This window comes from Rosa chinensis, chromosome 4, assembly GCF_002994745.2.
Source record: "Rosa chinensis cultivar Old Blush chromosome 4, RchiOBHm-V2, whole genome shotgun sequence".
Lineage (NCBI taxonomy): Eukaryota > Viridiplantae > Streptophyta > Magnoliopsida > Rosales > Rosaceae > Rosa > Rosa chinensis.
The window spans coordinates 20,703,129-20,730,562 of record NC_037091.1 but is presented as its reverse complement, the minus strand read 5'-3'; the positions used below and the strand labels follow the sequence as shown (position 1 = coordinate 20,730,562).

The 27,434-nt window shown below is 38.7% G+C and overlaps 2 protein-coding genes across 6 annotated transcripts; one reads left to right on the top strand and one right to left on the bottom strand.

Moving 5' to 3' along the window:
- Nucleotides 1–2,858: 2,858 nt before the first annotated feature.
- Nucleotides 2,859–18,852, top strand: LOC112196705 (nuclear pore complex protein NUP160). 5 transcript variants are annotated; one of them, XM_040518031.1, is made up of 28 exons: nucleotides 2,859–2,976; nucleotides 3,239–3,538; nucleotides 3,620–3,752; nucleotides 3,824–4,067; nucleotides 4,224–4,284; nucleotides 4,983–5,140; nucleotides 6,484–6,569; nucleotides 7,452–7,553; nucleotides 7,661–7,758; nucleotides 8,037–8,172; nucleotides 8,989–9,171; nucleotides 9,287–9,479; nucleotides 9,612–10,183; nucleotides 11,897–12,059; nucleotides 12,155–12,429; nucleotides 12,538–12,725; nucleotides 13,612–13,688; nucleotides 13,789–14,135; nucleotides 14,334–14,402; nucleotides 14,493–14,811; nucleotides 15,250–15,378; nucleotides 16,309–16,417; nucleotides 16,499–16,570; nucleotides 16,717–16,810; nucleotides 17,302–17,409; nucleotides 17,581–17,721; nucleotides 18,178–18,351; nucleotides 18,447–18,852. In XM_040518031.1, exons 2-28 carry the CDS (start codon nucleotides 3,348–3,350, stop codon nucleotides 18,495–18,497), a joined length of 4,473 nt encoding a protein of 1,490 aa, XP_040373965.1. In that variant the 5' UTR covers nucleotides 2,859–2,976; nucleotides 3,239–3,347; the 3' UTR covers nucleotides 18,498–18,852. The 5 variants fall into 5 exon arrangements, with proteins under 5 accessions (XP_040373965.1, XP_024192890.1, XP_040373966.1 ...); XM_024337122.2 differs by lacking the exon at nucleotides 2,859–2,976 and having other exon boundaries at nucleotides 3,005–3,538; nucleotides 14,493–14,778; nucleotides 15,253–15,378; XM_040518032.1 differs by lacking the exon at nucleotides 2,859–2,976 and having other exon boundaries at nucleotides 3,005–3,538; nucleotides 15,253–15,378.
- A 2,625-nt stretch (nucleotides 18,853–21,477) lies between these two features.
- On the bottom strand, nucleotides 21,478–23,643 carry LOC121052649. The gene is made up of 2 exons (XM_040518033.1): nucleotides 23,524–23,643; nucleotides 21,478–23,117 (listed from the first exon to the last, which is right to left on the bottom strand). The coding sequence occupies exon 2, from the start codon at nucleotides 22,894–22,896 to the stop codon at nucleotides 21,751–21,753; it is 1,146 nt and encodes a 381-aa protein (XP_040373967.1). The 5' UTR covers nucleotides 22,897–23,117; nucleotides 23,524–23,643; the 3' UTR covers nucleotides 21,478–21,750.
- Nucleotides 23,644–27,434: the final 3,791 nt, after the last annotated feature.

Sequence of the window (27,434 nt, the reverse complement as noted above, 5' to 3'; positions counted from 1 at the left end):
AATGCCATTATCCAAAAGTTCTTGCACTATTTTCTCAATTTCAGTTTTTTGAAAATGGGGATACCTGTATGGCCTTACATTAATGGCAGAGGTGTGAGGTAGTAATTCAATTATGTGGTCCTGCTTTCTTGAGGGAAGAAGTGTTGTAGGGGGTTGAAAAACAGCTGCATAAGTATCCATTAGTTTGTTAATGTCAGAATGAACATTCCTTGTCGCCTCCTTACCTGCAACTATGGGACTTAGTTGTACCATTATTGCTTCTTTTTCCTGTCTAAGAAGTTTGATCATTGCCTTACAATCAACCACAGTAGCATGGGAGTCAATGTCACCTTGTAACAAATATTCATTGCCTTTGAAATGAAATTTCATCTTCATGGTCTCAAAGTTCCAGATAATATCTCTCAGGGTCCTTAACCAAGTTGCTCCCAAGATCAATTCACTTCCAGATATTGGCAGTACATGGAAATCAGTAGAGAACAAGAAGGTTTGCAGTTGTATTTCCACTGTAACCAACCCTTTGGTTAGCATTATTGCGCCACTGGCTAATCGAACCCTAAGAGGATTGGTGTCCAAATATTGCACTTTTTGATTTTTAAGCAAGGCAGGATGTATGAAGTTATGAGTGGTAGCCGAGTCAATCAAGACATGCACTGACTTTTTATCGAACACTCCCTTAAGCTGCATAGTAGTGGTATTGTTCTGATCCTCCAAAACCTGTAACTGAATGATAGGGTCTTCATTAACCTCCTATGGCTGCAGATTTGGACCAATATCATTTAGCACAGGCTGAGGGAGTACAGTTCATCTTGTTCAACTTCTATTGCCATAAATTGACCTCTTCTACAGTTATGACCTGGTCTAAACAACTCATCACAGAAGAAACACTGGTTTTTGGCCCTCCTCTCTTGATACTCAGCTTGTGACAGCCTTCTGTTGCCTCTATTATGGCCCCCAGGTGTTACATTGTTTGGGGGAGGAGCTCTAACAGGTTGATGCTGAACCCGGGGCACATTGTTGGCACCCCCCAATTGATTAGTCTGTGGCAGTCTAGGTGTGGGACCAGAGTTGTTCCTAACTCCCAATTGTATCCTCATATGAGATTTGTGGGAATTCTCCTTCTCTTCATATATCCTAGCAAACTCATAAGCATCATAGAGTGATCTAGGTTTCTGTGCTTTAACATCTGCCCTGATGCCATCTTTAAGACCACCCAAAAAGCAAGCAAGTAATACCTGCTGTGAGAAACCAGGTGCTCTTCTAGATAATTTGGTGAACTGCTCCATATACTGCTCAACCGAGCCAGTTTGGCTCATTCTAGCCAAGGCAGCCTGGTAATCACTGAGGTTGTGTCCACCAAACTCTCTCATGAGCAGGTTAGCCAAGCCAAACCAAGTTGGTGGAAACTCATGTCTGAACATGAACCACCTATCGGAAGCTTTATCAGCCAAATGCATGGATGCAATAGCCAACTTTCGATCCTCAGGTATTTGGTAGAAGTCAAAGAACTGCTCAGCCTTATTAAGCCATTCTATAGGGTCACCACCACTAAAGCTGGAGAAATCAAGCTTCATCTGCTTCATAGTTGGCAATGTCTGATCAAGCATATGGTGAAGTGGAGGTGGAGGTGGAGAGTGTTGTTGGAATCCAAATTGTAGTGGAGGTCCTTGTGACATGGTATAATGTTGGGGAGTCTGAGAAGCCTGAGTTGCCACAGTAGAGTAAGGATGCAGTGGAGGCCCTTGAGACATGGTATAATATTGGTGAGCATGTGAGGCCTGATTTGCCATAGCAGAGTAAGGAGATGTTGTATGGGTGGAGTTGTGCATGTTCAAATAAGTAGGTACTGCAAATGGTAGTGAGAACTGAGGTTGTGAAGGAAAGTTGAGTGGAGTATACTGGCATGGCCCTGAGTAGCTCATAGTGAATGGGTATGTGTCACTATAGTGTGTAGTAGGTGCAAAATGGAATGCAGACTGAACTCCACTAGAACAAGGAGCATTAAAGGGGCCAACAAAGTGATTAAAGGGTTGGGAACCAAAACTAGAGTGCTGATAATAATGATGCTGCGATTGCTGTTGTGGTTTGCTGATCATCTTATCCAACTCACTAGCAATATTATCAACAATCGATTTTGAGATCATAGCACCTAATGATAGTGTAGAATCTGAGGTTGACACCATCTCAGCACTAATTTCACTAGCATAGCCCAAAATAACATCACTATCATTTAGATCTAAGCCATAAGTAGCAGTAGGTCTAGAAATACTACCCCCATTAGTTGTAAGTCCAGTGGTAGCCATAGCCATGGTGGAAGATTCAGATCCGGAGGCTGCACTGAAGGTTGGAGGTTGAACTGATGCTGGAATCGATCCAAACTTGAGAGGTGGTGGACCTTGTAGCTCCTTCACAGCAGACCGCATAGACCTCTATCTCTTCGAGCATTTCCGAGCGGATCGAAGCAAGAGAGTCCTGCAAAGAAGTTTGTAGCGCACCCAGTTTTGCTGAGGTTTCATCCTTATGGACTTGCAGCTCAAATTCCATGTGGCTCAGCTCACCAGAGGAGTGAGGAGGTACCCCACCCCCCTTTTGCTTGACCATGGCTGGTCTCTGATACCAGATTGTTAAGGAGGTGACCCTAACAGTGGAGAACTAGAGAGGAAGCTATTGAACGAAAGAAAATACCAAGGCAAAAATGATCATGATCCATTTCTTCACATGTCTACAAGTAGATAAGGGCTAGCTACAATACACGTGTCAAACGGACACGGAAGACTTCCACCTAACATATTCGCTGAACAATGATTTAAACGGTGTGTATTGGCCAACCAATAAACTAAACGACGACTCTTGCTCGGACTAAGAATAGTAATTCTGGTTTCCTAACAGTATGCTTCTTCATGGTTGAAGATATTGATAGCTAACTGACGGGACGGTAATTGAAATAAAACCTTCATCAGGCACCTGGCTTGTGCTTGGGTAAGGGCGGCAAGAGAGCAGCTAGTGGCAGTTTTTATAAATATTGTTATATAGATAATGCGTGACCTAAATTATCATAGGCTATTATATTTTTACCTAAACTATCATTTGTATCATCAAAATCACATCTTTTATAATTTTTCCGAAAACCAAAAGAGAATCAATTTTTCAATTTGCCCCTTTGGCATGGTAATTTATTCTGTCATCTAATTTGTTCTGTATAGCCGAAAAGAAAAATATATATATTTTTTTTCTGATACAGAAAAAAAAAATTTGTTAGTTCGGGAAGTGAATAAACCCCAGGGTTTAGTGGGGCGAAGGGAATAAACCCTCTGGCCTGGAGCGAATTCGGGTTGAGGCCTTCGGCAGGCATGGAATTGGATCCGGAATCGGTAGGCATGGAAGTACCAATCCTCGGCAGCGATTCAGTGGAATGGATCGAGGTCCCTATTCTTTCATCTAATGAATTGGCTGCCACCGCCGATGCTGATACTTGTGCCCCTCTCACTCACGATTGCGCTTCTTCCATCGCCATTGGAGACCCTCCTACATATCTCATATGGTTCTTTCTCACTCTCTAACCTCTTTCAAATTTCTCCCACTATATGATTATTCATTTTTTTTTCTCGTCTATATGTACCAGGATAATCCACAAGGATTTCCCCCGTACTCTCGAATTACTCGAGCTCTCTGCTAAGAAAGAATTTCCAAAAGTCGGACTGCGAATCAATTTTCCAGAAGCACTCTCTTCTTCAGTTTTTCTTTGCAAAAATGAGGTATTCATGCTTTTAACTTGTCTTTTTCTCAGTGGAGTGCATCAGTGACTCATACAATATATGAATTGCAGATTGATATCGGTTCCAGGAGCCACCCCTATTTGCTATATGCATTGACCGTGGCCGGAGTCGCTTACCTTTTGAAACTTGGGACCACCTCTAGCTATGCACCCAGCTCTGTTATTAGAGAGTTTAACTTGCATCCCTACGGACCTATTAGCAGTGCCGCAGCAACGCCGACCGGATGTCTCGTTGTAGGTCAGAATGACGGTTCTCTTGCTTGCTTTCAACTCACACTTGAATCCACTGCCCCTGGTATTATTCTTTTGGCTCTCATTCTTGTGTTGTTCACCTTTGCGATTGTTGAAATGCTCTTAGTTTGACAATGTCGTCATGTTTGTATTCTGGATTTAGTAGCATGCTGCTTTATTGCACTCCCTTAATTTGACATGTTCTTTCCTACTTCCGTAGGTTTTCTGCAAGAGCTACGGGATGATTCAGGAACTGGTAGTTTCTGGGGTTTCATGTCAAGGTAGGTTCACTTAACTATAATACCCTCAAAGTGGAATTCTTGACAAGTAGTTTGATACCATTTATGGTGTCATCCTAGCTTTCTGTTTTCTTGATGAACTTTGAATCTAAGTGTGTGCTCCCAATTGTGTGGTAGACTTGGCATCCGGATGCCAAATACCAGAATATGCAGGCTATTTGTTTTTCTTCTCATATCTAATTCTCAGACTAACAATTCTATTCTGCCATACCCAATTTCAGTTGTGTGGGGGCAGGGCTTCAAAATTCCCCACTCCTTAGATAAAATGATTTCCACATCGTTTGCACTGTGACGAGAGAGAGTACATATGTATTTTAATCAATTTTATCATCCAACGGAAAAATAGGAATTACTTGAAATAAACAATCTGTGTATACAATTTCCAGTTATATGTTCATTAGTATTTCATGTTTGGAAAATGTTATAGGTTAAATGACACGTAGAGATATTGTAGTGACTGAACTAGGTGACTCCTCTTGAGAATGAACATCTGAGAGTGCCTGAAATGGTAGTTGTGTTGTGTAAGCAAATGATTATTCCTGAAAACACGAGGATCATGTTATTCATTTGCCTTTAACCACATTATTTCTAGGCATATATCGTAACATACCTTCTTAATTATTCTGGTCTATCCTCGGGCAATGATATTCAACAAATGGTATTTGAAACATATATTGCAGGGGTAGGACGGTAGGGGCTGTGCAGGACTTGGTTATATCTATGGTTCATGGGAAACCACTTATATTTGTGATTCATACGGATTGGGTGTTAAGAGTATGGGATCTTTCATTTCATGGCAGGCTCTTTGCCAATAAGATGAACGGTCCAACAGTGGCAGGCAAGTACTACTATTTTTCTCATTCTTTTTGTGATTGTTTTTATGTTATCCTTAAGTAGTCGCTCCTCATTACCCTTAATAAAAATAGAGATATCTCAAACCAAAACTTCTTATTTTTAATACCCTTGTATGGTACTTCTTGTACATGAATGAACTTCTTAGCAAATACTTTCTGTTTGTACAATCAGCACTTTATGCTGGAGAAATACTATAGAGAATTATATATACTATGGTCAGCAGTTAAATCTGATAGGGATACTTTTAACAGGTTTTTGGGTTTGCAGTGTCCAATGAGTGTGTCTAGGATACTCGCTGACCAGTAACATATTAAGAACGGATGGGGTTTTTGGGGTTGTCTCATGTTTGGCTTATAACTATAGTATTCTGTTTTACAGTATAATTGTTAACCATTTACTCATCTTAAGGATTTGAAGGTATTGTAAACTGCTATAAAAATTAGTCATCTTTATGTGCGTAATTAAGCGAGCAATAATGATGGGAAAATGGCTGCTAAATGTTTTCTGCAAATTATGTCAGTAGAATTCGTTAGACATAATTTTCACGTCAAGTTCCATATTAATGATTGATTATGGTGATATAATGACAATGGAAAGCTGGGAAGCCTCATATGTAAATGAAGATTGGTTGTAAGAATGAAATTTGGAGACTATACAAATATATGTTGGTTTTCATGTATAGTTTACGGGAATGGCTACATGTAGTGTTTGGGCTGGGATACCACAACCTGTATCTGGTTGATCGACTTCGATACATACTGAACCCTCCACATGTTTTCTCTAAAATCAAAACGTTATCCAGGTTTTTATTTTCAATTCCACAAACAAATAACAAACTTAATAAAGGCTATTGATAGATTGACTTTTAAGATATAGGTACAAGCAATATATATACATCTATAAAACATTGGAATCTAATTGACAACATCTCAAATCTGTCCCAAGAGAGCAGAGGTTGGTTTAATTAATTAATTCTGAAATTTCCTGGCATGGAATTTGGGCAATGAAATGATTTGATCATGACCTAAAGGTTTTTTGATGTTTGCTCATAGGTTGTATAGTTTTGTAAGATCATATTTTTTTTTTCCTTCAAAATTTCCCTTTGAAAATTCCATAATCTATGCTCTTCAGTGACAAGAAAAAAAAAATCAATAATCTATTGCATGCATTATTTATGTTCTTCACTTAATCAGAACATTCTTGTTTATTCAAAATTGCAAAATGATCCTCTACCCGCTTGTGTTCCCTTTTAAAATGACAAAACATTCTACTTGTATTTTATGATTTTTTTTCTTTTCTTTTCTATTTTCTATTTGTATGGTGCAGGAGCTGCATCGGTAAGGTTGTGGGTTGGTCAAGCTGACAATGACTCGAGCATAATTCCTGTGGCAATCTTGTACAGGCATAATTCGGTATGGAGACACAATACTATTGCTAAGATTTTAAATTTTCTAAAGAAGGCAAAATTTGAATGTGATATGTCTTCCATACCCTCCTTCATTGACTTGTTTTTTTTGTATATGTGGGTGTTTCTATGGATCGTAGTTGGTTAGGATTTTTCTATTTAACTTCTCCTCATCCTCAAGATAAGCTTAACAAATGAAATATAAAAGAAATATGGAGATATACAGAAAAGTCTGCTTGAAAAATAAAAAGCTAGTTGATTATCTTTTCCCATATCTTCTTTAATTAAATCTTTGAAACTAGTGAGAAACTGGGCTTGAAGTTCTGTGTCTTCCATTTTTGAAGCGATTTCTAAAAACTCATTTTTTGTTTTTTCGGGAAATCATTTGAATTTTTAATTTATTTTTATGGAAGTGCACAGAAAGATTAGTTGTGATTGTGGCCTAGGTTTGGCCTGGTGCTTGTTTGAATGGTGGTGGCTTAATGTAAAAGCACTCCACTTCTTCATAAGTTCTTGCAATTCATTTTCTCCTTAAGCACTACATAAGAGATCACATTCTAATATGATGTCTGAATGTGGCATGGCACCCACAGTATTTGCAATTCTTATTACTTCCAAGCTAGGGATCATTTCAAATTTCGCCAAGTTGACATTTAGGATCAAAACTGCTTTAAAGCAACACGCAGCAGAAACAATGGTGGATCACATATGCACCCTCCAAAAGATTAAAGTGGCAGTAGCTAACTTGGTGAAATTTATCATTTTCATATTAAACCATGGTTCAGTTCTAAACTGCAGATAGAAATCAGTAATATTCCTCTAGCATGCCTGATATTATATTTGCATTTTCGGCTCTTGTTTTTATTGATTCCTTGGTGATTTCGTGAAGGATATTAGCTCAGAGACAATCTACGTATATAGGCTCCATTGTAACGTGAGAGACAGAATTGAATTATTGATATATCGTTCAAAACAAATAATTCCTATTGAGGTAAAGATTTTTCTTTTTGTCCATCCACTCTGTGTTTCATAAGTTTTGTGTCTGTGTGGAGCTATATCTCTTACACCTAGAGTGTTATAAATTTTCTTTTTCCATAGGATGGATGGATTGATGTCAAACTTATTTCCAACAAGATATGCATATTGAAAAATCACGGACTGGTGTTTCTCAAGTTGTTGCATATAAATGCCGAGACGTAAGTGAACTCACTCCTATTAATTTTATTGACTATGGTTTAACCATTATTTTTAGTTTCCTTTTTAAGTGTTTTAATCTCAACCCTTGATGTTAACTACAATGGTAGGTGACCATGAATTTTTTGGTCGCCAGGTGACTGAGAACAGTTCACATTATCAATATCTGTTTATCAGGAATTCTTGTCATTTTGTGTTTGGGTCCACTATACAGTGTACGTGACTATTTTAAATTTAGATGAGTGCTCTCTTCCTTTCTTATTTGCATTTGTATTTGTAGGGTAGATGCAGTTTGGGTAGATGCAGTTTGTTATCCTTTGCAAGAGGACTTTGTTGCAGATCAACTCTTTCAAAGTTCAAAGCATTCTTCGGATGACCTTCTTTTGATAACTCATTCAATATTTTCATCTTCAAGGGTATGCTGTCTGAGTCTGATATTGTTTGTTTGTAGACTAGCATCCTATTTCCTTCACAGGATGGTCTGATTCTTGTTCGAGAATCTCAGATTTGCCCTGCCTGAAAATCTGGTGTACATGTAGAGATGAATTTGAGCTTGTTTGCCAGTATTGACTAAAAAGAGGTGGTTAGGCTAGAATAAAGGTCATTATCAGTTTAATTATGGCTCCAATTAGGACAATCAACATAATCTGGGAGGGAGCCGAAGACATTTTACAGAAACTCTTATTCTTTTCTACTTTTGCATATCTAATCTAATTCTGGATAATTTCAAATATAATTTATGTAGATGACACACAAATTTGGGATTGAGGATGTAAAAGCGTAAGGGGGTTGAGTTTAAACATATATATACAAGGCCCTTCTGGAGAGGAACCCTTTTTTTGGCCATTAAGGCATTCATAACTGTGATTTACAATTATGAACATGAACGGTTCAGGTTGGACAGATTCGGTTCGTCCATTGATTTAATCTTGTTCGATACTTTAACGATATTCAATTTAGCTGAAAATTTGCAGAAATTATCTATACATTAGGACTATAAACTGCGCAGTGAGATGCCCAAATGTGATCGAAAAGTGGGTCCCACAATGGATCCATTAAAATGGCAAAAAAAAAGGATCCCTTAGTGGAAGGGCCCTACACACACACACATGTATGTACATGTAAAATAAACGTTTATGAGCTTTTTAAAAATGCATGCTTGTTCTAAGCAAGATGTTACTATATGTTAAAAATGTTGCTTACCATGCTTTGATTGATGTGAATTTGTGCAGGATCATATTCTACCTGTTGTATCTTCCATTTTCTTACGTAGGCTGCTTCTTCCTGGCATTCATCATAATGCTGCTTTGCGCGCAACTTTGTTGGATTATAATAGGCACTGGACTGAGTCAGATTTCCACTCCTTAACTGCTGATGGGTTGAAGAAGGAAATTCTTTCCCTGATTGAACATGAGGTTTTCCTAGTGGTTTGAATTGATTATTTCTCATACACACGCACATGCACACACTGGAGGAGGGAGGGAATCACTTGGATTAGTAACCAACTGCTAAACTTGTATATTGTGATAGGCTCTGACTGGTAATTCATCGTCAATATTTTGCTGCTGGGAAATTTTTTGTGCTCGCTATTTCCAAAACTGGTGCAAGAGCAATGCACCATGTGGCCTGCTTGTTGATTCCTCAACCGGCACTGTTGGTTTAATTAGAAAGAGTTCAGTATCTTTTTTTCGTTCTTTGGAGGATATTGAGCGGGTTAATGATGGTATCTTACTGATCCTTTATGTGAAGTAGAGTCAATTCTTGCTTCTGTTTTTCTGAATTTTCTTTTTCTTGTTTAATTTTTTGTCGTCTGTTTCAAGATATGGTTTCTCATATCCAAATTCATGCTTGATAGGCTCTTTGGATGAACTTGGCAATATTCCAAGCTTTGGGTTGGATTCATTTGGCAAGGCTGATTGTAAGCTACTAGCTGAAATGCTCAGGTGTGTCACTAATGTCAGCCAGCAATTGGGAAAAACAGCTTCTGCTATATTTTACGAATTACTCATTAGTGCACCACCAGTTATCTCATCTAAAGAAATTATTCCACGCCTATTGAAGATATTAGAAACTGGATATAGTTCAACAGCAGCGGCGCTTTGGATAGCAGATCTTGGAACTGATCTTGCCTGGGAGAAAAATCCAGCAGATCACAAAAATTTGAGGAAATTTTCTTTTGACATGATGAAGTCTCTTCATGCTTTGCACGAGAAATCTGGCACATGGAGCCGTATTTTAAGTGTGATTGAGAAGTATCTTAAGTATCTCATACCTCGAAAAATTATACAAAAATTTGATGCTGAAGTAGCATTGGATATTAATGCCTCCATCTTGGTCCCAGCTACGTTTCAAGTTGCAAAGGTTATGTTTGAGTCTGCATTGGATATTCATCTGTTTCTAAGCTATCTAGTGAGCATTAGCAGGCAGGTCAGTTCTTTCTTTAATCTTTTTACTTAGTAAGTTTCTAAGATTCTTTCACTTTTGGTCAATAATGAGCACTTTAATTTATCAAAACTAGAAATTCCCACACACCTGATGGGTGTGAGAGTGGAGGTAGTGATACGAAGAAAGTGGATTGTTATGCAAATTCTAATTATCTATTTTTATTTCTTTGCTATTTGTGGTCTGACATTTTTATCCTTAATCAGAAATTGGTATTTAAAGCATTTTTAATATTTGAGGGGTACTTGTGTAAAAAAAAAAAAAAATCTGTTTTGGTTGACAAACCCTCTTTTCTTAAATAATAGTATAGATAAGTAATGTATGTTCATAGATGTATGCTGCCTGTCTCTGTAGTATGCATGTAGCCTGTTAGAGGTCTGTCCTGTTCAATGTATTGTTCATCCTATTATTACCCATCTTCTGTTTTCACTCCAGCTTTGTTTTGATCAGGGTTTTTGTCCTAGTCCTTCCTCCTTTGGTTTAGGGACAGTGTAAGGCTGTAGCAATCCCATAATTCGTTAACTGATGAAGAGAATGTTAGTGCTTCAAGGTTTTTTATATTAAAAAATTTCTTTATCGTTTTTCTGTAATACCAGGTGCGAGAATTTTACTGCTTCTCTTGATAGTATTGCTTTGAAGACTAAATTTGTTATGTGAATAGGATAACCATTTTTTTTTACACGTGATATGTATGACTTGATTGATGTGTTTTTTATTGTAATTTCCCACTTTGGCTTCATTTAACTGATGAAAATGTAGTTTGTGGCACAATTTTATTTTTGCTTTTGTAAAGTGACTTGCTATCGAGCAATATTTCACTGTGCTTGCACAATAAGTATCATACAAGTTTTTGTTTTTTCCTGTGACCACTAAACTTTTATGAGGTGGTGATAGCCTAAAGCCATTGATTACCGGCTGTGATTTGCTAATTGTGTTACCACCAAACTAACCGTCAACTTAGTAGCGAGGGTTGTTGAAGGGGAACGATTGTGGTGGTCAATAAACTACTTCTTCCAGAAAATGGTCTACAGTGATTGAAAGGATAGGTGTTATATGGTTTACAATATTAGAAAACAAAAAATAGGTAAGAAGGATGTGATGTGTACTTTTCATGATTTTAATGGGGTATATGTTTCTGATGAGTTTGGTGACAAATGTCTAGAAGGGCTTGTGGAAGGTTTTATCCTTGGCATTGATCGACATAGGTATATACTAGAACGATTTTGGCTTTACAAGGTGTCTGTTACTGGATTTGGTGTTATTGGATTTGGTGGTGGTGGTGAAAGAAGTGCTGGAAGAGTATTTTATGAGAAAAGACGAAGGGTTTAATGAGTTAATTCTCTAAGATTTATGTTGAAAGGGCGTACAACTGTTTGGGTGGAGGATCTCTAGATCTGTCTCCTTCCACATATCAATTGATTTATAAGTCACTCTGATGTTTGCTTCCTCAACTTTAAAAGTTGATGTACATAATGGTTTGCTGTCTATTCTCTTGCCTTTAGTATAGTTGCACTTAAACGAGAGGACAGAACATGGAGACATTGTGGTCCCTGAAAGTCAGCCAACTAAATAACACATAAAAGAGAGTTTCACCAACTAAAATATTACAGCAGTTTAATTTAATAGAATCGATTGAAAGATCAATCCAGTAAACTTCTAATAGATTTTTTTTTTTTGGCCCTTTCTTTTTGCATGCAGATCAATATGCTACATGATGATATATCCAAAATACAACGTGAGTTGGTGCCAATGATTCAAGAAGTCATTTATGAGTGGCTTCTCCTGCATTTCTTTGCCACCACACCATCTGAATCAGTTGCATTTGAAGATTTCAGCTCTCAACTTTCATTGTTACAAATTGGTATGTTAATGCCATTGCTGGATCCTTTATAAGCTTTAATCTAGTGTTGCTAGATTTATTGTTGCCCTGATGATTATCCAATGTTTATGGTTCAGATAGCAACACTGGTAGAAGATTATGTAATGAGAAGCTTGGGAAGTGCGAGTTCACTCTGGCTTTTATATTCTTACTTAATGTTAGAAGTTCCTCCAAAGACCAGAACCACTTTTCTCCAAGAAGCATACCAAGCGTTGAGGACATAATTGATTCAGTACGAGAGTTTGATAGCTGGACCATGTGGGGCCAGGATGGGGAATCCCTTACTGTCCTGAAGCGTGTAGTGGATCTTGCATTGATCCTGCTAAGGCATGGGCAGTATGATGCTGTTGAGGTTATTTCTCTACATACAGTTTCATACTAGTAGCCCAGCTTTTATTATTGACGAATGCTTTGTTGAACTGTGTACTTATTTCAACTGTTATTTATGTACTGTGTAAAGCACTTACTCACTATTGTGGAGGCACATTTAGAAAAGGAGGAGACTTCTCACGGTATTAGAGCTACAGATGGTGGATGGTGCATACTTCACCATCTTTTAGGATGCTGCTTCCTTGCTCAGGCACATCGTGGAGTACATGGGGTTCTGAAAGAGAGGAAAGTTCATGAAGCTGTTCGTTGTTTCTTCAGGTATTGTTTTCTGTGTTCTGTATCTATCATTTATTACCTCTCCTAGTGAGTTATCCTCTTAAAGTGGCTTTGGATTTTTTTTCCTCAAAACGAAACGGCTTTTATTGATCAGATCATAAAAAGCAGTAACAACAAAGAGTTATTTATTTTGGCCTTAATTATATTCCTCATGTCACCTCTTGCGTATATGCTTGCACCGAATCTTCAAAAATCTATTAAAAAAAAATTATTGAGAAAAGAATAAAGGCAAACACTGGGATATTGTTGGAATGTGGTCATATAGTCATTGATGTTGTTAGGGCTGTAGCATATAACACACTCCGGATTAATAGAATAGGGAGTCCACACGCACATATTTGTGTTTATGTATTAGGGCCCTTCCATTAAATCTTTGCACATAAAATATAAAAGAAAAGAAAAAAATTATCAACAATCAGTCCTGTTCGTATCCAGAAAATTTCATGGATATCAAGCTGTAGAGCTGAAAAAGAAATCTATAACTTTTTAATGTCATATAGAGAGCTGCTTGGTGTGCATTTAAACTATTCTACAGCTTACTCCTATTGTATTTCCCATTACTTGAATGTTCATGTAATAAAGAAGAAGTTTTTAGTTTCGAGCATTTGCCTCAACAGGTTTTTAGTTTCTAGCATTTGCCTCAACAGCTCTACTCTTGATCGCTCTTGACCATAGTATGAATGAAAAAGTATTTTGTTAAACCAGAAAAGGGGGGAAGATAATGTGCATGCAAAGAAAATAGTGAAGGTTCTATTAGAATAATCATGTGTAATGCTGTTATTTGCTCTTGGGATTATTAAAGGTCCAATTTCCAAATGCTAATTTACTTAACTCTGATGAAAACATATATTGTAATTTATCTATTCAGAGCCGCATCTGGAAGCGGGTCAGCTCATGCTTTACAAAGCTTGCCTCAGGAAGCGTGGTTGCCACATCTTGGTATCGGTGAGTTTATTACCTTTATGCATTAAACAATAATTATTGTTATGAGTTCTGTGTTTTTCCCTTTTTGCTGTTTTCTTTGCATTACCTTTCTTTGGTTCAGATGGTAGCGTATCAGATGCTGCATGGAGGCTCCATTACTATCAGTGGGCAATGCAGATATGTGAGCATTATAATATTAGTGAAGGTGCATGTCAGTTTGCTCTTGCTGCGCTTGAGCAAGTTGAGGAAGCTTACAGTGCAAACAATGATTCCCATGACAGAGCTCCATTTAATGAATCAGTATCCACCATCAAAGGAAGGCTTTGGGCAAATGTTTGCCAATTTACTTTAGATCTCAATCTCTATTATGATGCATATTGTGCAATAATTTCAAATCCAGATGAGGAGAGCAAGTACATCAGCTTGAGGCATCTTATAAATGTTCTTTATGAACGTGGTGCCATAAAGGTCTCCAATCACATTCCTAATTCCCTGTTGTTTGCTTTCAATATTTTTTTCCTTTCTACTTTACTAGTTTGAAAGTACAGATCCCTTGAATTGAAATTAAGGGATTGCGGCAGCTGATTTCTTATTTCCACTTGAGCTTGCAATGTATTACTGGCTATTTCTTATATAAAGTTTTTCTTCTATTTTCATTGATTGCAGATTCTATGTGGTGGTCAGCTACCATTCATTGGTCTTACAGAGAAGGTAGAACAAGAGCTTGCATGGAAGGTATAACTTAGTAAGACCTGTTGGGTATTATGTTTTATATAGATCCGTATTTTTTTTTTTGTTCTGTGATCATTTTTCTTTCTTTTACAGGCAGAGCGGTCAGACATTTTAGCAAAGACAAACTTATATAAGTTGCTTTATGCATTTGAAATGCATCGGCATAACTGGCGAAAAGCAGCAAGCTACATGTACCTTTATTCTGCCCGTTTGAGAACTGAAGCATCTCTGAAAGGTTACCAACAATTGTGGCGAGTACTGAAGGAGATACTGAATGGGCTCTCTGCGGCTATCAACGCACTTCATCTTGTTCATCCAGCATATGCTTGGATTGATCCTCTGCTTGTGAGAAGTGCTCTTCACAACGAGCAGTATCCAGGTAGAGAGATTAGAATAACAATTGAAGACCAGCGTAAGTGATGGAACAGCCAAGAAATTTTGATTTTATTTTTTTCTTGTCTTCATATCATGATAAAATAAGTAAACTATATGCCCATAGTATTGATCCTCAGTTTTCTGAGGAACAGAATAAATGCTCACCAACTGTTAGATCAAAATTCAACGGCTGATATTGAAAACACTAATTACTACAATTCTATATTTTATTCTTTTGAATGGAATTTGGCCCTCACTAGTAATATATCATTTTTTGAAAGATAATGAATGTACTCACAAAATAGGAGACATGAATGTACATATATACACACATACATGGAATCCCTCAAGTTGTGCAATTCGAAGGATCAGATACTGGAAGCTCTGTACATTTTTGTGATGCGTGTTTGTGAATATATAGATCCCTTGTATAAAACTTTCTAATCTAGTGCTTTCTTTTTGTTTTGTATTGCAGCAGCAAACAATGATGTTCATCCTCGAAGTTGGAAATCTTTTATGGATATTCAGAAAATTGAGAATGAGTTTGTGCTTACTTCAGCAGAACATCTGCTTTCACTGGCACATGTCAAATGGACAAATACAGGTAACTTTTTGTGCTAATTAGGTTATATACTTTTTCAAGCAATTAACCTGAGATGATCATAAACCATAATCCCCACCCTAATTATCTTCAAAGAAAAAGGAAGTACAATTATATAATTTATATATATACCTACTTGAGGAAAAAAGAAAAGGAAAAAAAAAGACGTCTGAGTCATTTACTTTCCTAGTCTCTCCCTAGCCTGTGTGTTTTCCACCCTGCTAGCAAAGCATTAGGGAGGGAAAGATAAAGAACAATCAAGTAACTACCTCCTAGAGGACCCACTAGTGATCTAAATAGTCAAAAGTTCTCTTGGAAATCTTCCGGTCCTCTTCTTAGCTTTTGTCTTCAAGGTCTTGAAGAATAAATGAAGCACAACTACAACTTCATGAACAAGATCAAAACTCTTTTATAGAAACTTTTCCTGAATGTGATGTAAGTTTGGATATGGGGTTATGGACCGATTGTAGTCATGTGCTCTTCTGTTTACAGCAGTACAATAACACTGTCAGTATTAACCCAAAAGAAAAAAGAAAAAATGCTACTGTTATGAACTAGTGATCATAGTTTATTCATCACATGGTTAGCAGCTATCATGAATTGTCTTTCACTCTTTCCTTTGCCATTCATCATATTCTAACTCTAACCCTAGGAGGAAAATAGAGAGCAAAGAACAGCTTTTACAAGCCTTCCTAGGTAGATTGCCCATCCCTTTCGTTTTTAAGTTGGCCAATATGTCCCAACCTCTCTGAGCACTCCTCGTAATTGAGATAGAGATCCAATGCTTGAAGTAGGAATTTTGATGTCTACATCTCATAGTTTGGCTTGACGAATTTTGTTGAAATGTTTGCTTTGCCTTTTTTATTCACTTTTTATTGTTTTGATTATATTTTATTCTTTTCTTCAAGTTGAAACCTCCTTGATTTCTTTCAGGAACCCAGACAGCACCATTAGAGTTGGCTGATCTTTTGATCCAGACAAATCTATATGATATGGCATTTACAGTTCTTGTAAGATTCTTCAAAGGTTCAGAGTTAAAGAGGTACATGTCTATATTATTTACAACTACAACTTGTATTTCCTTTATATCCATTAAATGTAATCTGAGGTTGACTTTTTTCAGGGGATTGGAAAGAGTTTTCTCAGCTATGTCACTAAAATGCTTTCCACATATAGTTGATTCTTCAAGGGTTGGGTAAGATAAGTCTATTCATGCCATGCAATTAGCTTCAGTACTTTCAATTTTTGTTCAATCAGGATCATGTGACAGTTACTTTGTTTTACAGCTAGGCTACATAAGTCTTAAAATTGAAGCTAAATGATGCAATTCCTAACTTTCAGGGATGATCCCATCGTTCATGGTTCACCAGATATGTCTTCAGCAAATCAACAATCCAATGGAATAAATCAATGGGGAACTCTCGAGCTTTATCTTGTGTGTAACTTGTGCATCTTTTCTTCTCCATGTTTGGTTCATAAGATGAAAATCCAAATTTGGGATTTTAAATGTGTTGCTACACAATATGTAGTTGATCACGGACTGGCCAAATTTTTGCAACGAAAAAAAAAGAAAAAAGAAGTAAACTGTGATTATCATTCCAACCCATAAGAGTATTTGGTTCTTGGTTTTTATTTGAGGTGTGATCTGCTAGCAAAATTTTAAGCGTGCAAGTATCCTAACATGATTAGAGGTTGTGAACTTATGATATTCTCAACACAAATGTAGGTCAAAGGTTAGCTACCTTTTTTCTTTGTCAAATTAGTCATGTAAATATATTAAATGAAACCGGAACAATGTATGGATATTCCATTTTACAGGCTACAATGTGTTTTGTTCATTCTTCATGTTTTCTCCGTTCTCTCCCTTTGCTACCTATATGTAATCTTCTTCGTATTTTTAAATTGTTATACATTCACAATATGCAGGACCGGTATATAGTGTTCCATGCACGTCTACCACTAATTGTTGCCGAAACTCTTCTTCGTACGGATTCTCAAATCCAACTGCCTCTTTGGTTGGTTAAATTATTCAAGGTAACTGTATAGGCTGAACGGGACCAAAAAGATACACTGGAGGCTGTATATGCAATGTAGTTCATCGATTTCCAATTAACTATGTTTTCTTGTTCTTTCTTAATGGGATAGCTTCAGAAGACACATTCTCTTAACGTGATTGCCTTATGACATGCCCTTGAGTTTTGACAGGATGGCAGGAGGGAAAAGACATTGGGGATGACTGGCCACGAATCAAATCCGGCATCGTTGTTTCAATTATATGTTGATTATGGTCGACATGGAGAAGCTATAAATCTGTTGCTTGAGCACGAAGGGTGTTTTGGATCCATGGTAAAGTCCAGCCTTTTTCTATCTTATGTTTCTGAATTCTTGCTTAGCTGATATTATCTGTACCTATGTTATATCATTAGATATTTTTGTGTTTGTTGCAATTTGCAATATGAATATGGACAGTTGATCCAAGAGACACAAACAGTAGGTGTTGCTTTCATGTTGTTTATATTGCTTTTAGAGGAGGATATTTATGTCCATGGTTATTTGATCATGAGATATCAGTAGATATATCATATATTGGTGGCTCATTGTGGGTTATGTAGACAAACTTGAAAGGGCACTGTCACATTGAATATGTAAAGAGCTTTCAACAGCTCACAAAGTGGTAGAAAATGGGTATCTTGAATCCTCCACCAGTTAATGGCCCATTATTTGCTTATGCTGAACAGGCATTATAGCAAGTGTGTCTATGATTCTTGTCAGTTGTTTAACTTAAGATGTTTCCATTAACAGAGACCAGCCAACATCATGAATCGTAAAAGACCATTTGGAGTTTGGTTTCCGTATACAATGATTCAGCGCCTCTGGTGCCAACTTGAGGAAATGATAAATTCCGGTCACATGGTAGCTCAATGTAAGCAGTTCAAAGATTTGCTACACAGAGCTTTGCTGAAACATCTCCAACTGGTAATCTATATTCAATCTTTAGCTACTCGAGGGATGGACATTTAGCCTTGTCCCCGTGTATGAAATGCCCAACATCTTTCATCTGTTGTTTTCAGGTAAAGATGGACTCGGAAGGACTTTGTTTTATTTCAGAAAATAAGATGTAAACACTTCGGATGCAATCTTGAAGACGAGCATCAGTTGCTGTAAAGATATGCATCAGCTAATACCTGGCAAGACTAACAAGGCAGTAGTGGGCCTCCTCCTAACGTAGAATATGATATGCTCGACTCTTGGTACTCATTAGAGTAACTGAAGGGAGCCTAAGTCTTCTAAGGCTGAGAAACACTAGAACTATATAACAAATTGCATTTTCGATTCCAGCAAAGGCATAAAACCCACCTTTCTGTGCTTTTTGTTGGTGATAGAAAACTCAAGACGTAATATCAGATGGACATATCCCCCCTCCCTTTCTACATATATATATATATATACTCACAGATTTGCTCACTTTACGTAAAACTCAGATGGACATATCCCCCCTCCCTTTCTACATATATATATATACTCACAGATTTGCTCACTTTAGGGACAGTTTTAAGGGACTGTGAGGGACAAATGTATCTCAAACACATGTATTAAATATAAAAGCATAAATTAAAACAACTTAAAACTGTGCATTTATTTTCAGCCGTCAGATTTATTTGTCCCTCACAATTCCTTAAAAACTGTCCTTAGGAGAGCAGACCTTTATATACTCATTACATCATGAAATCTATATTAACTATAGATGGGGAATATATTACAGGATTATTTGTGTACTTCTTGGAAGTTCGGTTTATACTGTTTATACTGGTAACAAGCACTTTCTTTTGTTTTTTGTTTTTTTTGATTAAAGGAAAGTTCTCTATTAAACTCAAACAAGTAATACAGGGAAAGCAAATACAATCTCAGAAACTGAGATCAGCCCCTAACATCATTTGTTGCCTCAACTAACTCACTAAGCCAAGGAGGACCACGCTCCCTGCAAAACATGGACTGGACACTCTTCAAAGCTGATCTAGCCAATTCATGAGCTACTTGATTGGCTTTTTTACGAACATGTTTCCAATTCACGAACTCAAACTCCTGCAGCAGTAGACGAACTCCCTCCAACACAGCCCCAATCTCAGTCAAATCATTTTCAGTTTGTGAAAGTGAATTAATGATACATAATGCATCTCCTTCAACTTCCAAATTCCTGATTCCCAACAATCTGGAGTACCTCAGCCCTTCCTGCAGAGCCAAAGCTTCAACTGCACTTGGTTTCAAAGTCGCTGCAAAAGGCACTGCTAAAGCACCCACCAACTCACCCAACTCATTTCTGATCACTGCACCCAGCCCAGAATTTCCCCCATTAGCCTCACAAGCTCCGTCGAAATTCAGTTTACACCATTGCGGTGGGGGCCTTTCCCATTTCACCTCCAACTGATTCTTCGACCTAACATTATGCTTGTGTGCTTGTTTCTTTTCCCACACTTGCTTCAGTTCTCTCTGCCAATCACTACATTTTCGAAGCAGCTCACTTGGGTCCAAAGATGTTTGCCTATGAATAAAGTTGTTTCGGTCTTTCCAAATCCACCATATAAGGAGCCCAAACAGTTCCACCTGCTCAGCTTGTTCTGAAGCCAACACGTGGGCAAACAGGTCCATAAATGAAGGTTCCTTCCAGATCTTGTAAACTGGCCACATCCAAGATAATTTCCAGATTTTTCTAACCACCCTGCACTCCCAGAGGCAGTGAATCACAGTCTCATCCGCCTCTCCACATCTTGCACACACCGATTGGGAACAAATCCTGCGTTTCACCAAACGCTCAACACAAGGCAAGAACGAGTGGCAAGCTCTCCATAAGAGTAACTTGACTTTAGAAGGAACTTGTAAGCTCCAGATCTTACTCCAGAGAGAATTGGAGTTTGAAACACCCATTCTGCCACTACTCCCTGCTCCCAACTTCATCTGCTTCCATTCCATCCCCAACCAGTACCCAGATTTGACTGTGTAATGTCCAGTCTTAGTGTAATGCCAAATAACAACATCCCCAACAGCTCTGCTACTCAGAGGTATAGATAATATCTTCTCTGCATCAATAGGTAAAAACTTTTCAGAATGTAGTTAACGTCCCACGTACCTGGCTGCAGCATCAGCCTCTTAACCCTGGTGTCCCTTGGTAAAAAAGCAGGTGTTATGATTTGAAAGCTCCAAGGTGATGGAAGCCATTTATCCGTCCATATCCCAACTGCCTCTCCTGAGCCAATCCTCCATCTAGTGCCACTGCAAATCAAATCTCGTCCCCATAGCAGACTCTTCCAAATAAAAGATGGTTTTGCCCCCATTCTTACTTCCGCCCAGCTCGAACCAGCAAAGTATTTGGCATAAAGAATCTTGCAAGCAAGCAACTCTGGGTTTAAAATCAACCTCCAAACAGTTTTAGCCAGAATGGCCTGGTTGAAGCATCCAATATCTCTAAAGCCCAACCCCCCATCGTTTTTATGCTTACAAAGAACCTCCCAAGTACTCCAATGAATTCCACGTTTACCTCCACTGTTACCCCACCAGTACTTAGCAACTTTTGATTGATACATCCGACACACTCCTTTGGGCAGCATAAAAACAGACATAGTGAAAGTCGGAATCGCCTGAGCTACTGCCTTTATAAGAACAGCCTTGCCCGCTTTTGAAAGTAGCTTGTTCTGCCACCCCTTCAAATGATGGTCAAGTCGTTCATGCATCCACTTAAACATTGCCTGCTTATTCCTTCCTGCTACCGTTGGTAACCCTAGATAGCGCTCATGGAAAGGAACCACTGGAACACCCAACATCTGTTTAATTTCTTCTTTCTGGTCCTCCAAGACACCAGGCCCAAATGCCAAAGCTGATTTTTGAAAATTAATTCTTTGCCCTGCCGCACTCTCATAAAGCAACAGACATTGTTTAACATGCGTCACCTCCTCTAAATTAGCTCTTCCAAAGATTAAGCTATCATCTGCAAATAAAAGATGTGAGATAGACGGTGCCCGAGCAGCAGCTCTCACTCCACGTATGAAACCCTCATCATCCGCCCTTTGTAGCAAACCAGATAAGTCTTCTGACACCAGTAGAAACAGGTGTTAAAATTCTGAAAGCTGAAGAAATCTAGAAGAAAAGCTATGGAGGCTATTGAGAATGAAGAAGAAGAAGAGAGAGAGAGGGAAAAACTGATTATTGGAAATTCAAGGTAGTTTTAAAAAAGATGACATCCCTACAGTAAAGCAAAGTTCCTATTTATACTAACTTGATGTTGACCATTTCTACTTTGACCCTATACTCTTAACATCCCTCCTCAAACTAGTGCTTGGAGAACCAAGAACTAGTTTGCAGCAGAGTCCTTTGATAGTAGTTTCAACCAGGAGAAATGAGTGGTAATTGCCATAGCTTCATAGGCCGACAAGCCTGCCTACAGTTCAGTAGAGGTCTTTCAAGAGAAGTACAAGGAAGCTGCCACGTGCCTTGTATCAACAAAGTGTCAATTTCTTTGAGTATAGCTTGTTGCCATTTAGAGGGAATTGAATATGGAGGGATAAATGCCTTGTTTTCTGCAGCATCCTTATTCAAGTCACTATTTTCTTTCTCCTCTGATCCTGCCCTAGAACATGAACAGATTGATGTTGTAGCAGACGAATCAACTTTCTTGTTTTTGAGATGTGACAACCCAACTCCTTGAGTATTGTGTTTACTGTTCAACAACTTGAAATGATTCAAACCCAGCATCCCATCATGATCTCGGACAGCTTGAATCGCTTCCCATCTTACACCATTCACCTTGTGGGGCTTGTACATGTCATTGCTCATACTACTGGAGCTGCTCATATCACTAACGTCATTAATGGCTTCACTTTTGTAGACCTGAGAAGAGTTTGCATCTTGGATTCCAATTTTTGAGTCCATCGGCTTACTAGAACTATCAACTGCTGCACTTAGGCTTACTCCATCAGCTTTGACTTGATTTCGCTCAACCATATCCTTGTAATCAACCACTGTAATTAAGCTATCCTCATCAGGCAAGCAAAGTTCAAATGGAAAAGTGTCTTTTTCATCAGAGCTCTCCTCCATAAACTTCTCTGGCTGATTTCCCTCATCACCATTCTCACTTTCAGACTCAATCTTCTCCTTAGAAACCTCCTTTGAAACCACTTCCTGTTTTTCTTTACTTGTACTCACATACTCGTCTTGTGAAACATTTTGAGTATTTTCAATATTGGTTTTACTGCCATTGTCATCTTCTCTTGTTACAGGAATCTGAGAGTAGCCCTGCACTTGAGGACCACCATAGAGTACTTGCATTTCCCCCGGTTTTTCACAAATCTGACAAACAACTGAGCCCGAGTAACTTTGACCGGTGTTGTAACTTTTGTTGTTGCTGATGTGTGGTCTACTGAAGCTGTTCTTGCCATTGTTATCAGAATAGCTTTGCTGGGAGTAATTCTCACTATTAGTGTAGCTCACATGTGGGGAGAAGTTTTGATGTGAGAAGTCATGTTGCTGCATTAGTCCTCTATTGGGTTGAAAATTGTGTTTTTGCTGAACACTTGCAGTTTGTTGAAATCCTCTAAGATTGAATGCTCCATTATGTTGAAGTCCACCATTCCCATATCCATCATAAGGCAGCTGCACACTTTCACCATTTTGAGCAATAAATCCAGTGGGTTGAGCAAAACAGCTACTTTGTTGACTAAATTGAGATGACAGGAAATCAGATGTATTGCTAGCTGAGGCATTATTCATCATATAGGTAGGTGAGGAATTGGCAAGACTATTTTGTGCAATCATAGCAGCAAGAGAGGATAATGACAAAGCATTATGCTTTAATTCAATCTCATACTCAGCAGATAATAACAAACACCTAACTTCCTCCATTTCAATATCATTTTTGCCTCTGATAATCTGTCTAGTGGGACCATATTCAATAGGAAGACCGGCAAGAATCAAACCTTTAACATCTTGATCTGATATTGTAACACCAACAGAAGCTAATTGATCTCTAGCACTCTTAAATTTCAGCAAATATTTTTCTATACAGTCGGAACCCTTCTGAATACTTTGCAATGTAGACTTTAATTTCATAATATGCAACTCTGAAGTACTAGCATATCTTTGTTTAAGAGTAAGCCATACCTCCATTGATGTCAGACAACCAACGACTAAAGTAAGAGCGTCCGGAGAGAGTGTAATGATAATCAGAGAAATAGCAGAACTATCTTGCTCCATCCATTTTTCTCGAGCAACAGAGTTATTCTTGAGAGAGCCATCATCAATAACAAGAAATTGAGGTGGACAGGGATGAGAGCCATCCACAAACTTTAAGAGACCATGACCTCTAAGGTGATGTTGCATCTGAAAGACCCAAGTCGGGTAGTTGGTCTCATCCAATCGGACTGAGATAGTATTGCAAGTTTGACAAGGAGACGCCATTTCTTCAGAACTTAATTGATCTAAAAGATTGAATCTTGATGAAATTTTTCTTCAATTATCACAAAGACCCACTAATTGTAGCATCAAAATTGCTCAAGAAGATTATGAATAGCCCCAAAATCTCGATTCATGAATACCTTTCCTTGAATTGAAGACAAACAGAGAAGATCTAAGAGTATGAATGAGATTGGCGAACTGATACAGATAGCAGCGGAAAAAAAAATGGCGGTGAGCGATGGTCAGGCCTCCATGGGCTCTGATACCATGTTAAAATTCTGAAAGCTGAAGAAATCTAGAAGAAAAGCTATGGAGGCTATTGAGAATGAAGAAGAAGAAGAGAGAGAGAGGGAAAAACTGATTATTGGAAATTCAAGGTAGTTTTAAAAAAGATGACATCCCTACAGTAAAGCAAAGTTCCTATTTATACTAACTTGATGTTGACCATTTCTACTTTGACCCTATACTCTTAACAACAGGTAGGGTGATAATGGGTCACCCTGGCGTAAACCTCTGGAAGGATGAATTAATCCTACTGCTTCTCCATTCCATAAAACACTGAAGGACACTGTAGAAACACACCGCATAATAAGGGCTACCCAACTTTCTTGGAAACCCAACCTTAACAGAATCCGCTGAAGGAAACTCCACTCCACTCGATCATACGCTTTGCTGATGTCTAATTTGAGTACACAAGTAGGATCATCCTCCACTAAACCAGCCCGAATAGAGTGTACCACCTCAAACGCTGCCATAACATTATCATGAATGCATCGACCTGGAACAAATGCACTCTGGAAAGAAGAAATAACCTTCGGAAGAATGGTCTTCATCCGATTGACGATTGCTTTAGCAACCAGCTTATAGAGAACATTGCACAAACTAATAGGTCGATAATCCGTCAGCTGCTGTGGGTTCTCTACCTTTGGGATCAAAGCTATCAGAGTATGATTGACCTATGTAATGGCAGCCCCCTCATTTAACACCTGTAAGCACCACTTAATTACTTCCTCCCCTATTATCTGCCAATATGTTTGAAAAAACGGGACTGAGAAACCGTCAACCCCAGGAGCTTTGTCTGGAGCCATCTGAGCTAGAGCCTCCTCAATGAGACACTTTCTTTTGTTGGTAGAATGAGAGAGTTTTATTTATTTATTTTACTACTACTACTATCATCATGATCATCATGATCACCCACGTGCAATGTCCATTTTTCCAGAGTTTTAGCGCGGACTAGCAGGGGACCAGAAAAACTTTCGAGGAATAGAACCAATGGGGGATGTATGGTGACGATTTCGAATCCGTTTTTTAATGGAGGATGATCATTTACTCAATTATAGCTTAAAAATTGCCCATTTATCCAAACACTTTAAGAGATTATTTCCCTATTATCCAATTAAGTAATTTTTTTTTTTTGGGTCAATTTTTCCCTCTCCTTCTTTGTCACTAAGAGAGAGAAGTGATAGGAGACCTTGCGGGACTCCGATGACCAGTGGCCGGCTGCAGACTTCGACGACCGGTGACCGGAATCCTGAATCCTACTAACGGGACCGGTGACCAGATTCCGGCGTCTGATTTTATTACCCCCCCCCCCCCCCAAATAATACCCAGTAATCATATTATTACCTCCCAATAAACATATTATTGCAATATTGCTCCTCAATAACACGGTTATTGGGGATCAATAATTAGTGAAAAATGAAGATGTTTTGAATTTTGAAAGCTTTCGAAGGTTTATCAAAATAAATAATTTTATTATTGCCCCTCAATAATCTTATTATTGCCCTAATAAACATTTTATTGCCCCCCAATAATATTTTTATTTGTTTTGTTTCGGGTTTTCATGGAGGCGGTGAAAACAGACCGACACCTCCTTCAATTGTTGCCGACACCTCCATCCTGGAACACTTCAGAGAGATAGAAACAGAAGAAGACTATCTAATTCTTAGAAAAAAAAAAAAAATTGGCCACCTAGATATTGCTCTGGGCACCAGATCGGATCCGGGGACGAAGACACTAGCGAACATCTCATAAGCTTTGATAAAAAAAGGCTTCTCCTCCTAAAATCTTGAAAACCCTTTCTTCATTCTCACACTGACCGAGTATGGGAGACCGAGAAAGAGAGCGAGACTGGGACCGAGACAGAGATAGACGCCGTGATAGAGACGACAGTGATCATGACCGTGGCCATGATCGCTACCGTACCACTCACGCTCCCTCTCCCGTTCCCCACTCCAGAAGACCGCTCCCATCGCAGCTGCCATCACCACCGCAGCCCCTCCCCACAGTTGCGGAAGCTTGCACGGCGCGAGTTGATGGTGGAGGACAAGAAGGATCGGCAGAGTGTGGTGTCAGAATTAGTGGAGGGGATTGCGAAGGAGCAGTAGAAGCAGAGCAGCGGTGGAGAGGGCGGTGCAGACGAGGATGAGGTTGAGATGATGAAGAAGTTGGGGATATAACATGGCGGCTGGAGAGAGAGAGAGAGAGAGAGAGAGAGAGAGAGAGAGAGAGAGAGAGAGAGAGAGAGAGAGAGAGAGAGAGAGAGAGAGAGAGAGAGAGAGGAGTGTAATTTGTTGATTAAAATGAGGGAAACATTGTCAATAGATGTTAGATTGGGTAAATGGGAGCACAAAACTCTTAGTGGAGTAAGTGAGAAATTTTTAAGCTGAAATTGGGTAAGTGGTCACGACCCATTTTTTAATGTGTATTGAATGAAAATTAAGATGAGAGGGTACATGTTCGGTCTTGCTTTGTTTAGCATGTAGTAAGCTAGCTACTACTACTCAACCCGATAGTACAGGCTGGGCCCTATTTTTTTTCCAGACAAAAAGGTTTGAGCCGGGCCTTAATTCTCACATAAACGGTTCGGGCCGGGCCTTGAATTTCAAAAATGAAAAAGCCCATTAAACCTGTATTAGATTAAAAGAAAGACAAGTGTCGCTATATTACTGGTTATAAGATAAGGCTCAAAATCATCATAGGTATGATCTTTTTGAATCTGATCTTCAACCCTAAAGGCCCAAACCTAATTTCACTACTTCACTCCACTCTACACATCTGTTGAACCTAGCCGCCTCTCCAGCTCTCCTCGACTCCTTTAGTCACCACATTCACCGCCTAGTGTAGCTGCGCTGCGATTCCATCGAGCTCCTCTTTCGTCAATTCCATACATGCGCAGTCGATTCCATCGAGCTTAGAATCCACATTCAATGGCCTGACCTGAACCGCCTAGCGTAGCTACGTACCTGGCCTCTCTTCGGTTTCCCCCTTTAGTCGATTCCATACCTGAGATAGTTCCATATAAGGTATCCAATCAAGCTCCTCTTTCCGTTTCCGAGCTCAATACACTTGTGAATTCTCTCTGCTTCGTTTTGGTTCGGTAACTTTTGGTTCTCATGCTATTTGTTCCTAATCTTACAAGATGGTGTTGTCATTCCAATTATGCAGTACATTTCGATTAAGCCTTTGGGCGATAGAGTGCTTGTGAAGATCAACACCGTGGAGTAGAAAACTGGTGGTGGGATCCTCAATCCTCAATCCTATTAGGATCCCCAGGATCCAAGCCCAAAAATGACATTGCAAAGGAATGGAAATAAGAGAAAGCTAAGGGAAATAAG